The sequence below is a fragment of the Phalacrocorax aristotelis genome, chromosome 1 (assembly GCF_949628215.1).
Source record: "Phalacrocorax aristotelis chromosome 1, bGulAri2.1, whole genome shotgun sequence".
NCBI lineage: Eukaryota > Metazoa > Chordata > Aves > Suliformes > Phalacrocoracidae > Phalacrocorax > Phalacrocorax aristotelis.
In genome coordinates this window covers 106,016,904-106,032,056 of record NC_134276.1, presented here as the reverse complement: position 1 = coordinate 106,032,056, position 15,153 = coordinate 106,016,904, and the positions used below count along the sequence as shown (strand labels likewise).

At 40.6% G+C, this 15,153-nt stretch overlaps 1 protein-coding gene across 3 annotated transcripts in view; it reads left to right on the top strand.

Moving 5' to 3' along the window:
* The window catches only part of JAM2 (junctional adhesion molecule 2), a 37,335-nt gene extending 22,701 nt beyond the window's left edge, over positions 1 to 14,634 (top strand). Inside the window, exons 2-10 of one of the 3 annotated variants that reach the window (XM_075101546.1) lie at positions 8 to 73; positions 4,478 to 4,591; positions 5,804 to 5,956; positions 7,804 to 8,009; positions 9,580 to 9,682; positions 11,362 to 11,469; positions 12,284 to 12,299; positions 13,200 to 13,233; positions 14,375 to 14,634. In XM_075101546.1, coding sequence (XP_074957647.1) covers positions 8 to 73; positions 4,478 to 4,591; positions 5,804 to 5,956; positions 7,804 to 8,009; positions 9,580 to 9,682; positions 11,362 to 11,469; positions 12,284 to 12,299; positions 13,200 to 13,233; positions 14,375 to 14,407 — 833 coding nt within the window. In that variant the 3' untranslated portion in view covers positions 14,408 to 14,634. Of the gene's footprint in view, positions 1 to 7; positions 74 to 1,956; positions 2,134 to 4,477; positions 4,592 to 5,803; positions 5,957 to 7,803; positions 8,010 to 9,579; positions 9,683 to 11,361; positions 11,474 to 12,283; positions 12,300 to 13,199 lie in introns of those variants that run through there. The other 2 variants (XM_075101557.1, XM_075101537.1) reach the window with 2 other exon arrangements.
* Positions 14,635 to 15,153: the final 519 nt, after the last annotated feature.

Sequence of the window (15,153 nt, the reverse complement as noted above, 5' to 3'; positions counted from 1 at the left end):
CTTGCAGATTGTAAAGTGTCTGGAACTTCCATTGAAACGGATAACAAAAACGTAAAAGCAGAGGAGTTTAAGGGTACAGTATGGGCATTGCTGTGGTTATTTTTAATATACACACAATACATGCAAACTATGCATACTGAAGCTGTGTAGCTGTTAAGATTGCCTTCCTCTTTCCTCAGGGGTCCTGCTCCTACTCTCCACTGACTCTGTGTAATCTTGGTCTTGTCCCTGTTTTCTCTTACTTGATGTGGGTTGGAGTAGACACTTGCTGAGGTCCTCTTCAACCTCACCTGTTCTGTGATTCTATGACTTGTTTGTCTGTCCTTGTAGCTCACTCTGCCACTTCTGCCTGGTTTCCTTCCACCCAAACTGATGGTAACTGAGGGAAAAGAGAAGCATTCATTATCTTGCAAGACAGTGAGGGACTAGAGAGAGAGTAACTCTAGGTCAGCTAACTGTCAGTAACTATAATTTAATGGCTATTTTTAATTGTCAGTAACTATAATGACTGTTTACATATTTGTTTATCTCATATGTAAAATAACATATGACTTCTAGTAATGTGCTAGAGAAGTTAAGGAGGCAAGGAGGAAAACCTGGTGTTTGCTGGGTAAATGAGAAAAGGATCCTTGTAGTGTATATGTGAGGTTTGTGGGTTATGTGGGTTGGTTTGCTTTTTGCATTTGGTTGGAATGGAGAGAGATGGGAATTTGGGAACTGAAAGAACTATTTTGAGCTTTAGGCTGTATTTATCTGTTTGAGGTAATAATAAAATATTTTGGAGCTCTCTAGCACTGTCAGCTGGGCTCCTGCCAAGTATTCTTGTCACCTTTGGGGGAAAAAAACTTAACACATTTAGAGTTGAGGACAGGCAAAAGGAGAGAGAAGCTCTTCAGATAAAAAGACAGAACCTAATCAAGCTTCAACATTATATGACATATGGCTTGCATTTTGTTCTTTTGTGATTTATATGATAGTGAGATCAGTCCAACGTCAGTCAGATGCCATGCTGAGTTCTTTTTGTGTAGCACCACTAAGGGAATGGCAGGGACTGATAGAAGTAGCTATGTAGCTGAATGCAGCCGATGTGAAATGCATTTGTTTTTTTCTTCTCTAACTCCTGTCACTGTAGAGGAGGGTGGTTGGTCACTGGAACAGGCTCCCCAGCGGAGTGGTCAGGGCACCAAGCCTGTCAGTTCAAGGAATGTCTGAACAACGCTCTTAATTACATGGTTTAGTTTGGGTAGTCCTGCGAGGACCAGGGAATTGGACTCGATGATACCTATGGGCCCCTTCCAACTTGAGATATTCTGTGATTCTATAACCAAATGATAGCCTCCAGACCAGATGTAAATCCAAATTAAACATTGCCTAGACGTCTTCAAAATCACAGAAGATTCTTCCAGGCTTGGCAGAGCCTGTGCTGATGCACAGCATCCTGTGGGCCGAACTTAATGCAAATCACGTAGACCTGTACTGGAAAATACCTCTCACTGACTCCATTAGTATAGGAAAAAGCGGTAGAGGGGAACTCTAACTAAGGAGGGTTTTATTACGTTGTCTCTGTTCTGTGTGTGCTCCCTTTCTTCCATTCTGTTCCCTTTCTCCAAATAAGATTATTGGGACAGCATCAATGCTAGCTTTCTCTGAGACAAAAAATGTGGCATGCAAGAAAGTGGCAGCTCATTCAAGGTGGAGATGACTTGTTCAGCTGAGAATGCTTCAGCTGAGCTGTCTCTGTGTCAGCTAATATAGACCAGCTCATGAGACCAGCCAGCTGTCATAAGGTCAGTAGCAACAGCAAGCTGAGCTTGAATGATGGTTTTTCTTTGTTAAAAGGATACAAAAACAAAATAGAAAGGAAACTTTAGCAAATCTTAAGATTCAGGAAGCCTCCACCCATCCACTCAACCTGAAGTCAGGAACCTCAGGCTTCCTGATTGCACAGCATGTTTTTCGAAATAGCCAGTATGTGTGTAACATGTTTCTGGCAAAGAATGCCCTCCTGCCTCAATTTTTCTTTCAAGTCTGGACATTTTTTCCCCTATGAGAGATCACCAAGGCTACCAGTCTGGCCCCTTGGAAGCTTTTTGTTTCTCTACAGAACAGACCTGGGAAATCAGACTCTAAAGGGTGAGTGGTTAGAGGTGTCGGTAGCTCTTAAATGCCCTTCAGCTTTTTTTGCTAAGACTGGAGACAAGGGTGCCAGTTAATGCAGATTGACTGTATGTTTGAGCAGTGAGTATTTCTCTCCTGAAAGCTAGACAGGCATTGCCAAAACTATAAAGGCTTTTGCTCCTTGATACTCTGGCCTATTTTGGAAGATGAGCAGCCTGCAGGTGGCAAGATCAATATTGTGTGTGTTTCTTTTACAGAAGTTTCTGGGAGATACTATATTTTACTTTATTAATAGATTTGGAGCCAGTCAGATGGGTGGTTGGATTCTTTCCTCTGATGTTGTATCCCAGCAATTCTTATTAAAACCTTGTCTTAAAGAGTTATTTACTGGGGGGAGGGGTGTGTGTGAATATGTATTTCAGCATGCTGTTCCAGAGAATGGAAATACTGAAACATTGAGTTTGTCCCAATAACTCACCCATAGAGTTTGTCATGTCTTCTCTCTGTCTTTAGTTCCCCCATAACTATAGGCTTGACCATAGACCACAATTACTATGATGCAAGCTATATTAGTGATGGCATATGCTGATGCCCTGCTGAGGTGGAGAAAAAAAGAACAGTTGAGCTCCCAGTATGACCTTTTCCTCATTAGGAACACTGATTTTGGGTTGTTTCCTAGCCAGTTATGGCAACTTCAGCAATAATCAGAAACTCTTGAAATCTCAGCCTCTCTGAGAAATTTGTTTGATGATGCCCATTATATGTAAGTTAGGGAAGCTTGAGTGGACAGACAGAAAGGTGAGCAATTGTATGAACCTTCCTTTCTCAAGAACTCAAGAAAAATAAGAGGTAGCCACCAAAGGGTATTATGAGCAGCCTCTGCCGACAGCAGCTCTGGGGGCCTGGGGTTTCTTCCTGCCTGGCCACAGGAGCCCAGCCCAATGCACCTGGAGACCTGGAGGTCTTTGTCCCAGGGCAACGGACAAGACTGCTGCTTTCCCGTTTGCAGGTTCAACCAGTAGCAAGGCTGTGTGTGTGTCCCAGGGATGCATGTGTGTGTATGCCCGCCCCCTTCCCCGCACACTTGTGGCACTGGCACTGCCCGCTGCACAGACGGCCACAGGCGAGGTGCTGCCTTCAACAGCACCCACATGTAACACTGCCTGGCCTCGTGTAAAGCTGAGGCTCCTTCCTCTCTCTAGCTGGTGGAGTTTGAAGTTCAGTGGTGAAAGTCCTCACGCAACACTCTCTAGATGACAAGCATGTGCAGGTTCTTGGATCTCCTGGGTACCAGCACAGCCCCTCTGCCCATCTGCTACCCCTGCCCTACTCACCAGCTTGCACAGCTAGAGGTTTGCTAGTGAATTACACACGTACCTCCAGGCACACCAGGTGTAGGGAAGGTACAACACTGCACATGCACCACACATCCCTGCTTCCAGAAGCCAGCACTACAAGCCATGGGGTGCTTAGACCCCCAGTATGACCCCAGTTGCTGGCCCTAAATTTACTCAAGCCACCCCTCTCTGCCCCAACAGCTAGCGCTCCAAGCACATGTGCTTTGAGACTCACCAACACACACTCCCAACATCTGTGACCCCTCCAACTACTGATGCAGAGACCCTCACTCGCTCCAGTTGCCCACAACACAGTCCCATCAGTTTGTCTGGAGACTGTTGGTGTTTGTCATCATCTCTGTTAGTCCCTGTCTGTCGTGTTTGTGTGTCTGTGTTTTTTGTTTGTTGCTGTCCCCTTTACTTGTTATCAGTTTTACATTGAGAAGATGCTTGTTTGGGAAACCTTAACGAAGCAGACTCTTGCCTTCCACATACCCTTGCAATAACCAATGTGAAATTGTAACTAAATACGAAAGTTAGGAGAATATTTAACCATCTTACTGGTATCTTTTCCTTCCGCATTCCATCATACATTTAAACAGTTAAGCTACTGACACTGAATTCAGAATAGTAATTCACAAAATGTTGTTGATAACAGGGTCAGAGTCCTTTTTTGATGGTGGTCTGCTCACTGATGAAAATATTTAAACCTAAAATGAGGGTAGTAATATAGAATCTGTGCCCGTCCAAAATGGGAATATCTAGTCCCCAACATCTGAAGTTTGATCCAAAGGCCACTGAAGTATGGGAAAATTACTAGTTTCTGTTTCCCAGTTGTGTTTGTGTAAATCTGGAGGAGGTCTGTTGGCATCACTTTGAGAAGTAGATCTGGCCCTTGCTGACTGCTCAAGTACTTTTGATGGGGGAGTATTAAATTCACGGAGCCTGAATGTGTACCAAACACAATGCTGAAGTGTCTCATTTTCCCATTTACATTCTTTTTTCTTTTTTTTTTCCTCTAGAGGCTATTCTTAGTTGCAAGCACAAATTTTCAAAAGGGATGAGCTTAAGAATAGAATGGAAGAAAATCCAGTCTCAAGGAGTCTCATTTGTCTACTACAATGGTGAATTTACAGGTACAGTACTACATACTTAGACTGATGGTTTGATGTGTTGTTCTTTAGCATAGATGTTGTCTCTTTCTTAGGGAATAACATTAGGAAACTGATCGAAGGAGAATGCTCTTGAATCTCCATACTGAACAGCTGTCCTTCTGAGGAAAAGACTTTTTTTTCCCCTAGGGGAAAAAAAGTATATTTCTTAAAAAAATCGTCAATGATTAGTTACCTTTTTAATGAAGTTAAATATAACATAACTCAAGACTAAGAAAAATGGCACTGCACATTCTTCAACATTTCTCTAAAATGAAATATAAACTCCCTAAAACTACTGCAAGCTGGCACTCCTATCCTACAAAGGGGTTTCTGAAGCCTCCTGTAGAGCTGGAGGCTTAGATATGAATAATGCAGCAATTTTTATATACATAAAATATAAACTCAGCTGTATATTTTAAATTATTCGTATTCTTCCTAGAAGTGGATTTTCTGTTTATATGTTCTGAAAAGGGCTTAGCTCGGCCTTATGTGTTGAAGAAAATATGGGTCTCTGGTACCTTGTATACCACTAATGAAGGTTAAGAAGTAAAATAAAAGCACAGCAATTTAGTTTGTAGAGCTTGCAAGATGTGCTGGTCTTGTTGATGAACTTTTTTTCCCTGCATATATTGAGTTTAGAGAAACACTGGAGCTCATGGTTCTGTGTGTGCATGTAACTTTAATTTCATATAAGCTGCAGAGTGGAAAAAAACCTCACTGTAAGAAGTCTGATGGCAATATCTTTGCTAAATCCATCAAGTTTTTCTTGTCAAGTTAAAATGTCAAATACTTTGCTGTGGTCTCACTCACAATTCTTTCTGTAAGGTAATTAAGTTAGTGATGGCCATCCCTTCAGTGGAAAATTGTGTCTTTTTATCACCTGACTACTGCTATGCGTGTCTTTTTTTTTCCTGAAATATCTGTAATAAAAAAGCATTCCATCTTCCAGTGAGAAAATGTATGACAGATGCAGGCTTTTTGAACTGAGAGTTTTTTGGACTAAATGCACAAGTTGTGGAAGGTTCTTATAGTCTTGGGAGGGGGATTACATATTGGTCCTTGGTGACGGATAACCAACGCTGAACAAATGAGCAATACTTCATAAATTGTACATGATTTCAGAACAAGCCGATGAGACGTAGACATTTGCTATAAGCAAAGAGCAGAAACCTTTCTGTCTGTTGTCCCTTAAAGGTGATCTTCGAGGCCGAGCAGAGATGCTGAATACAGGAATCCGTATTAGAAATGTGACTAGAAGGGATTCTGGGACCTACCGCTGTGAAATCAGTGCAAAGAGTGAAGAGGGGCAACACCTGGGAGAGGCTACCATTACTCTCACAGTACTGGGTACAAACTTTATTATTTGGGCTTCTGTAAAGAAATTGAATGATGGCAAGGGATGTTGAAGGTAGGGTTGTCCATACGGTGTGTGGCTGCTACATTTTGAGGTCTTCTTTGGGCTGGGTTTATAAACACATGTGCACATGCACATTCTACAACATAATGCACAAAAGATCTTTGCAAAATGCATGCTTGCATTAGAAAGGAATATAACTAGGCTTTTGTTGATATAAATGTGGGTTTCAGTTCTCAAACCTTAGTAAGTATGCTGATTTATGTGATGATGAAACTTCCATTTCTACTAAAACTTAAGTCAGTCGGCGCTGAGAATCTGGGTAAGCTGATCACAGTGTCTGGCACTGGAAAGTCAGCATCTGTCAACACTTAGCAAATATTCCCAAGCAGCAGTTCATTCCAATATGCTACAGTCTCCTCCTGGTTTTGGAAGGAGAAAATGCTGCAGTGTCTGTGCAATGCCAGCCAGTGAGCTAGCAATCTGTGGACTTTATTTACAGGAGAGATGGTTTTGGCTTGGGGGGGTGGTTGTTCTTTGTGGTTTTTCATTTGTTTTCTTTCCCAGTTGGGGAGAGGAGGGAAAAGTGAATACCGAGCACATTCTTCTTGCATTGTTTCTGGTATTTTTCCCAGTGAATGAGTGGTGGAGGTTAGCAGTTTTCTTCTTTTCTCCCTGTTAGGGAGAAAAGCAAATATTTGCTTTTGTAGTTTTTGTTTTGTTTTTTTTTTTCTCTCAATAGAAAAATAATTGAACTTTTAAAATTATAAGCAAAGTATTGAAGTTCTTCATAAAGGATTACAAATCCATGAACTTCTGATTAGCTCCAACAATGTGGCAACCCCACTTATTCCTTCTTTCTTCTACTCTCTCAACAGCCTTCCTCTTTTAAATGTGGCTTCTTAATTTAAAGTTGAAATCCCAGAGCCCAAAAGAGGAGGGGAGAGAGAAGGGCTGGGGGGTGGTCAGGGAGGGGGAGGAGAGCAAGTGGCTCGCAAACCTTTTTGAAAGTTCATGTGAATTAGTTAGTATTTCACTTGGTTTTCATTATTTTTACTTTTTATTTTAAAGTCAGCCAAGAGAAAACTGAATACTTGTTAAGGTGTCACTTGTGTTTTTAATGTTCCATGCATGCCTCTTCACCCTTAGTTTTCTTCTACGTAGCTTCAAGTTACAAAAAAAAGTTCCTTTTCTGTTCACTTAATAGAAAAGAGATGTCCATCTTCATGGCAGAAGGAATGATCAGTTCTTCTGCATCTGTGTGTGGGAATGTTTGTTTTTAATTTAAACTGAAATTTAGTAGCCAACTGGTTTTGGTCATCAACCTGGGATTTACACAATGGCTGTGATGACGGCCAGTCTTGATAATTCTTTCTGACAACCATTTTTCAAAAAACAGTAGATTTCTTTTAATACAAAAAAGATCTTTTTCCTGTTCCTCACTTCTGTTTTTAAATATGGGAGCAGGGAAGGGGGGAATTGCTGGACTATAGGTTCCCTGAGTTATCCCTCCTCTGTCTGTGAGCCAGAGGCCCCATAAAAGAAACAAGGTGAAACAAACACTTGGGGGTTGGATGAGAGTATATAGATTGGAGACAGGATGACACAGCATGTGGAGGGGGTGGGGGCTGGGAGCAAGCTTCTTTCTTTCATATTTAGCAACTCACAAATTTTACTGTGCAGGACTCTGCCTTCAACGCTTCCTCCCAGCACCTCATTTCATTAACATGGTAGTTTTTAAGCATGTATGCAAGTGCTCACCTCCTCATTAGTGACTGTTAAACTGTTGTTGTGTAGACAGTACTGGTAAGACTGTAACAAGTGCAATCTCACTGTCCAGTTGCTCCGACTACTCCGGTATGTGAGGTGCCCGGCTCTGCAATGACAGGAACGGTAGTGGAACTGAGCTGTAAGGAGACTGAGGGTTCTCCTCCATCAGAGTACCAGTGGTACAAGAATGGTGTTCCCTTACTGGAAAAGAGAGGAACAGACAGCGCTAGAGCAGCAAACATAACTTACACCATGAATAAAAAGTCTGGCACTCTGGTAAGTGTAATAACAAGCTCCATCATAACCAGCTACCAAGATTATCAAATTTAGTATTTACAGAATCACAGAATGGTGGGAAGGGGTTGGAAGGGACCTCTGGAGATCATCTTGTCCAACCCCCCTGCTTGAGCAGGGACACCTACAGCAGGGGGCACAAGACTGTGTCCAGGCGGGTTTTCGTACAGTGATGCACAGGGGTCTTAATCCAAATATGCACAAGGTCTGTCTTTGGAGATCAAGGTCATGCTGGAATACGTGCTAACAAATGTAGAAGGTGGTTTCTGCCTCAGCCAATGACAAGCCATAGATGTTGAGTTATACAGACAAATTGGGTGAGTTGCAGGCCTCATTAATGACGAATGAGCAGAATCTAGAAAATCCATGTCAAATTGCACCTTGTCAGTTAGCTAACTAGTGCCGGGCGAGGATGATCTCGCGGTATGTTAGCAGAGTTATATTTGATAGCACTGAAATAGCAACTTCACCCACTTCAGTGGGAGTGCAGCACTAAGGGCAGTCCAGAATCTGTGCAATCCAGTGGCATTACAAGTTCCAGTCTGGTACTTGTGAAGTTACTGGGAATGAGTCGGGCTGTAAGCAAGCTTAGTATTTTTTTGTTTTAGTTGTAGTTTGTTTTGTGGGTTTCTTTTTTTCCCGCTCAGAACTGGCCGCCTCTTTCTCATCCCTCCCCCATTAGCTGATCCTTCTAAAAAAATGGATACTTACGATGCACGGTCAGCTGAGATTTTTCAGAAGTAAAGACTTGTTCTAAGAAACCCTACTCTTGTGCATGATCAAATGTGGAAATTGAAATGTGACTAAGCATTCAGCTGCGGATATTTCAGCCTACTGTGGAAGTGAGATGGACTACTCAAAATCACCAATCAGTTCTGAAAATCTTAAAGTATGGGATATATTAAAGAGAAAAATTAACAAGTCTAATGATTAAAAAAATGCAGAGGAACACTGGAACTGATGTGAAGGTCAGTCTCCATCTCTTGCTTCCTCATTTTCATTTTTACAATAGTAGTATTTGATAAATTCTGCAGTCTAGGATTTCTCCATTGGAAGAAGAGAGAAAGTGCCATTTCTGGGGAGAGGAACCCACAAACTTTCTGTGGGAAATATTTCTTGTAGTATGTGATTATTTTTTTTATTTACTCTTGGGGTATTTTTTTTAAATGAACAAAATGTTCTGATTTTAGGGGTTCTGAAATCAGAGCATGTCTGAGTAAATGCATTTTATTGGAAAGTACTGAACCACTGAAAAAGAATCTCCTTGTAGATACACTCAATCTAGTTAAAATGTCAATTTAAAAGACCGTCTTATACCAGAAGCTGAAGTTAAGGACCAGGGAATGTGACTAGGGAGCTGAATTATGAGGTTGAACTGGACCAGATTTTCTCACTTACTTTCAGGTGGTTTTTTTTTTTGGTTGCTTGTTTAAAAAAAAAACCCAACCAAACAAAAAAACCCTGTTGACATGTCAACAAATTTCTATCCCACAGGAAATTCTGATTATTTTTTTCTCTATTCTGATAATGGTTTTGGACTCTGTCTTAACAGCTGTTTAACACAGTTACAAAGAATGACACTGGAGAGTATTTCTGTGAAGCCTCCAATGGGATTGGATTATCTCAGAAATGCTCAGTGAAGCGAATGCAAGTTGGTATGTGTCAAAGAAAATGAGTGGAAAACAGACTTGCAATAGGAATTATTTTATTGGATGATGCAACTGAGAAGCTCAGACCAGACTGAATTGTATCTTTTTGATTACGGCATTTTGGGGGAGGAATAATAATAATATCAGTTTCTTATATGTAGCTGCTGTGGCTATTTAAAGCATTCCGATCTTACAGCACAAACATATCTCACTGCATTTCTTAGAAAAGCAGCTAGTTCAGTACCTTAGAATTATTGCAGTAGCGAGCCTTTTTGTTGCTAAACACTGAACTTCATAGAACAGCAGTAGAGCCTTAATATTTCAGAATGCTTTTGTGGAGGGTGTACAGTATAAAGCACCAGTCCACTGGGTTATTTTCCTTATGAAAAGCCTCCCTTTTGAGATGCATTCATGTGAGATCTTAATGTAACGGATCAGAAATTTAACTGAATGGCTCATTTATACCTGCCAAAGGAACATGGAAGAAGTCAGTGTATCTTTAAAAAAAAAAAAAAATCCTGCTGCTTGTTTCTTTTCTACCTGCACAGCGGAGGTGAAGTGTAACGTTGGTTAGCTAATAAAGAACTTAACAAAGGCTGGAGGGGCAGAGTCAATAATAACCCAAAACATATGAATGTTTTTGCAAAATATAAACTAGCTTTTGCAGACGTGATAGGAAAGCAGACAGTAACAAATCCTAACAAGTACTGCACAGAAATTCATGTCCAAGTATTCCATAAAGCAATTGTCTGGTGCTTTCTTAGAACTTAGATGAAAATCACTGTATCATGGCTTTTAATGCATTCCTGGTTGATTATGAGCAAGTGTTCCACAAGCTACAAAGACATCACTCTGTTGTGGAAACACTCACCAAAGTCCTAAACTGCTGTCAACCAATGCATGAAAATTGATAGGTCTCGGGGTAAAGTTCCCAATCATATATTAATGTATGCTTAAAGTCAGGATCCAAATAACTAATTGGACATATATCAAAAAACTGTGAAAATGTTTCTGCCTTTTGATGGTGGTGTTTTTCCTAAAATGGATGATTGCCTGAAGCTCTTAGTGATTATTCCAGGAAACAGGTGTGGGTCATCAGCTTCAAAATAAAAATGGCTAGGTGTTTTGGTAGTCCACTGTAGAGTTTAACTTCAGACATCTGGGCTAAAATATTTGTTGGCCTTCATTGTGTGGAATTTTAAAAGCCTTGCTGTTTAAAAATTAAAAAGCATTGAATTTTAAATAACTTGCCTGAGGAGTTCTTCAGGAGTGGGACCCGGCATTGCCATCAGCTGTTTCACTTATTTTAGGCAAACTAACTATATGAAAACACTTGTTTTAAGACCTTCTGAAGATTTCAAGAGATTTTGCCTTAGAGACATGTGACTTGAATAATACTTCTTGGGGATAGGTACAATGAGGAGCACTTGACCCCTTATTCTTTCCTTACTTTTGACCCAAACTAAGCAGTTGAAGTGTATCAATCACTCCTGCTAATGTGGCTGTGATACAGTAGTGCTTTTGGACTACTTATCTACATCTAAGTGTTACTAAATAACTTACACAGCTTGGGCCAAAGACCACCCATAGATGCAAAAGGGGCCTGTAGTGATTAGGGGGGGGAAAATCCAGCCAATGGAAACTCTTACAACTTACAACATCGGGCTTATGTTTTATAATTACAGATGACCTGAATGTAAGCGGTATCATTGTTGCTGTAGTATTCGTGGCTCTGGTAATGGCATTGTGTGGCCTTGGAGTATTTTATGCCCAAAAAAAGGGCTACTTTACAAGTAAGTAAAATAAAACCACTCCTTCCTTGTGTCAAAAAAAGTGTCTGTACTTCTGCTGACTGTCACATGTCCTCCTTTTCTGAAGGCCCTACCTCCATGGTACTAAAGCTAAAGAGCACTACAACACCACCATTTTTGTGCAGACATTTTTATCCTGCCAACTTGTACTGCAAAATATACCTCGAGAATGACATGGAGACGTTTGTGCAGTTGCACAAGGCTACCAGACAGCGATCTAGGGAAAGGGAGGAGCCGAACCTTGGGTCCTGGAGCCTCCCTGCTCTAGTTTTGAGAGGGAATGGCAAAGAAAGGCAACCACAAAAGGAAGCCGTGCAAGTTCACTTTCACTCTGAAAGGTCTGAGCGGCCGAGTGCCGAGGAAGGGGAAGCTGAGTTTCTGGCTCCCTCTTCTGGGCCGTGGTGAAAGTGCAGGTGGAGAATGTGCTTTTAAGGAACGCCGCAAAAAGCTCGACACCGGGCAACCCTCCCCGTGGCGTTTGCTTTGGGCTTGTGAGTTGAGCCCAGCAGGAAGGGGTGCGGGTGCCGGGTCCGAGGAGGCCCGCCGCCTGGCAGACACAGGCTGTCGGAGCTGCGGTGAGGCTTCACGGTCGCTTGGAAGTTCCTTTCCTTTGAAAGCAACCTAGTCGTCTTCTGTTTAAAGTCACTACCCCAAAAAGAGACATTTCGTTCAGAAACTCCTCCTAGAAACTGAAGAGCTGAATAAGCTCTGAATAACTCTTTGAAAGAACTTTAAATCGGCTGAGGAAACTGTTCTTGTACTAATTCTTTTTTTTTTTTTTTTTTCCCTTTTTCAGAGGAAAGCGCTTCCCAGTAAGTATCTTGATGCAAGTAGTACACAAATTACTGCAAACTTCATTTACATTTCTGAGGATTTAGTAACTGTGATGATTGTTTAAGGCCCTTCTCATGTGATTCTTGGACAGTGGCTTTTCTGAACACTGAAATAAACCTGATCCTGCATGCCAGCGGGTTCCCTTATTAGAACCAGTGTGCTGGTCAGAAAATGAATTAAGTATTATTACTGTGATCAATGTAAAAAGATACATCTCTGCACATAGTTATGGTTTACACCTTTAACTCAGCTACAGGCATGTATTTGTCTCCGCTTCAAACTAGACAAAAGATACGATCAGAACCAAATTGAACCGTCCTCATATCCATGATTATATCAGGAAATGTTTTGTAAAAATGTAACTGTGGAAACCTTCTGAGGATGTCTGGTCTACACAGATTTATTTCATGCATTTAAATTTCTTAGTAGCAAGTTAGAATTCCTCAAGATATTTTAGTGCTCCCACACAAGGGTAAAATTGTGTGCTTCGTTGGAGGCTGGCTTCCCTTTTTTTTTTTTTTCTTTTAAAATTTTATCTTAGCACTTTTAGATAATAGGTAAAAAAAGAGTAGTGTACAAAAAACGCACACAAATATTTCTTTAAAATACTGTGATTTATACTGGCCAGGAACTAGACAAAAAGCACAACTGAAAGACTTGAAAAGAAAAGGTAGGGAAAGTAATTTGACAGGGGTTCATGAGATAATGACAGCTATCTGAAAGCATTCAATGGATTTGTTATTGTAACTTTTTTCCTAAGGGGGGGGAACCCTAAGGATTGCTGGAAATTTGGAAAAATGCATTCATAAATAAGGTTCTCAAATGAACACCAGAAAAGTCATTATTTAACTTATGTTCCTTTCCTGTTCTGTTAACAGAAAGAAGACCAACTATCAATCAACGAGTGAAAAGGCAAGTATTTTACATTCAGTAGTGTGTTTAAAAAGTTTAGATGTCTTCAAAATTCCTTAGATCTGTGATGTGTTTGCACGCATGCACACAGCACCCCACACCTGCCAAAATGTAGGTGCCACCAATACCTGGAGACACCTTCTCTGTTTGCATGTATAGCTTCCAATTACTCAGTCCCACATGCCATACAGCTACAGCGCCTCACCCCATACTTTGTCATCTTTTTCGTTACCACACTAATCAGATTTTTACCTGGTTGTCTTTTCCTACTACTTCCTACATTTCCCTGATCTATTAGATTCTTTCATTTTTTTCCTTCCCCACTTTCATGATTATTTTCCCCTCTATCAGATAAACTAAACAGGTAAGACACGCTGTTTGGCAATATCATCTCTATACTGTCCACTTAATGATGCCATGTCTTGTGAAGACTTCAGCTCTGCCTTGCTTGTACGTATCAGTTAGCCAACAAAACTAGTTCAGGCACAGTCCAAGGCAGCAGTGAGACAACATTGGGCCTTAATTCCACCAAGATTAATGTGGGTCAAAAGGCTTGACTAAACATGGAAACTAAACTTCCTTTTTCTCCCCTTCCTCACTGAGACGGCACAAGGGCTTTAACTCCATGGACATGACTCCAGATCTTCAGATTGGTGCAATAAGAACAGAGCTCCAACTAAAACTTCAACTAGCAACAACTAAACTTCATTGTCTATAGTTTAAGGCTACATTAGTAGCCTTAAAAGCTCGCTGAACTCCACATTTCTTTAATCAAAACAGAATGTACTAAATCGCTCAAGGTTATTCCTCTCCTAGGATGTATATAAGAAACTTACTGAGGCCAACTACCTGGCCATTGGAGAGCTGTGGTATCTGTTTATCAACATGAATGCACTTATGAATCAGATGCTCAACAGAGCTGTTTGGTACTTGTATCTTTTAATAGGTTATTATTTCTGTTCTGTGTAGCAGTACGTGCTGTAGACTTCCCTTCCCAGAAAAGGGTAAATGTTAACTAACAGGCCTCCAGGCATGTTCTTTTCAATTTCGATGCCTTAAGTTTCTTCTGAAATGTACACTAAATGTTAATCTGGTTAAAATCTTTGAATTATTCTTATGTAACCTTGTTTGCTTCATTTAGGATTTCAAGCATACCAAGTCCTTTGTTATTTAGAAGATTTCAGCCTCTGTGAGGGACATCAAATGACTACTTGTTATACAAAAATATCGAAGGGATCTTTTGACCTCTACACTGTAAATAGTTTCCACATACTACATGCTGAAAACAGAAACTGCTGATGTTTAGATCTAGTCAACCTGTGCTTGCTTTCTTTTTTTAAAAAAATAAAAATATACAAAAAAAACCCCTAACTTAAAGATAGAACCACATGGAATATACAAGTCAATTTGTGCAAAGACTTCTCATTTTGTTCATGTACACGTGCAGCAGTACAGGACTCAATCTATTCAAATAACTTTCACAGATGACCTTGCTACCACTACTCCTACTACTTATGTCTCCATCATTGTCAAAGGCTCAAACTCTCCTTCAGTTCTGACTTATTAGTACCTTGACATTGTGTTAGATTTGCCAAAGCCATCTCTGAGTGTCCTGACAGAATAAAGCTTCCTGTAATTGAGGCTCAAGCAGTGTTTTATTGTCTAATACAAAATGCCTACAGCTCCTCTTCCACAAGGAAGTATATCTCTCTCTCCATAGACTGCATATGAAATTTCATGCTGAAGAAAAAACTCATGCCAGTACAACTCAAGCTGTAGTATCTGGACTTAAACTGTCGAAGTGTCACAAATAAATAGTTCCTCAAAACCTGAAGTGTCTGTGTCAATAGTTCAGTTACTAGAATTTAAATCTCACAGCCTCGTTAACAGGCTTCAGTTGCTTCCATAAGAGTAACACTT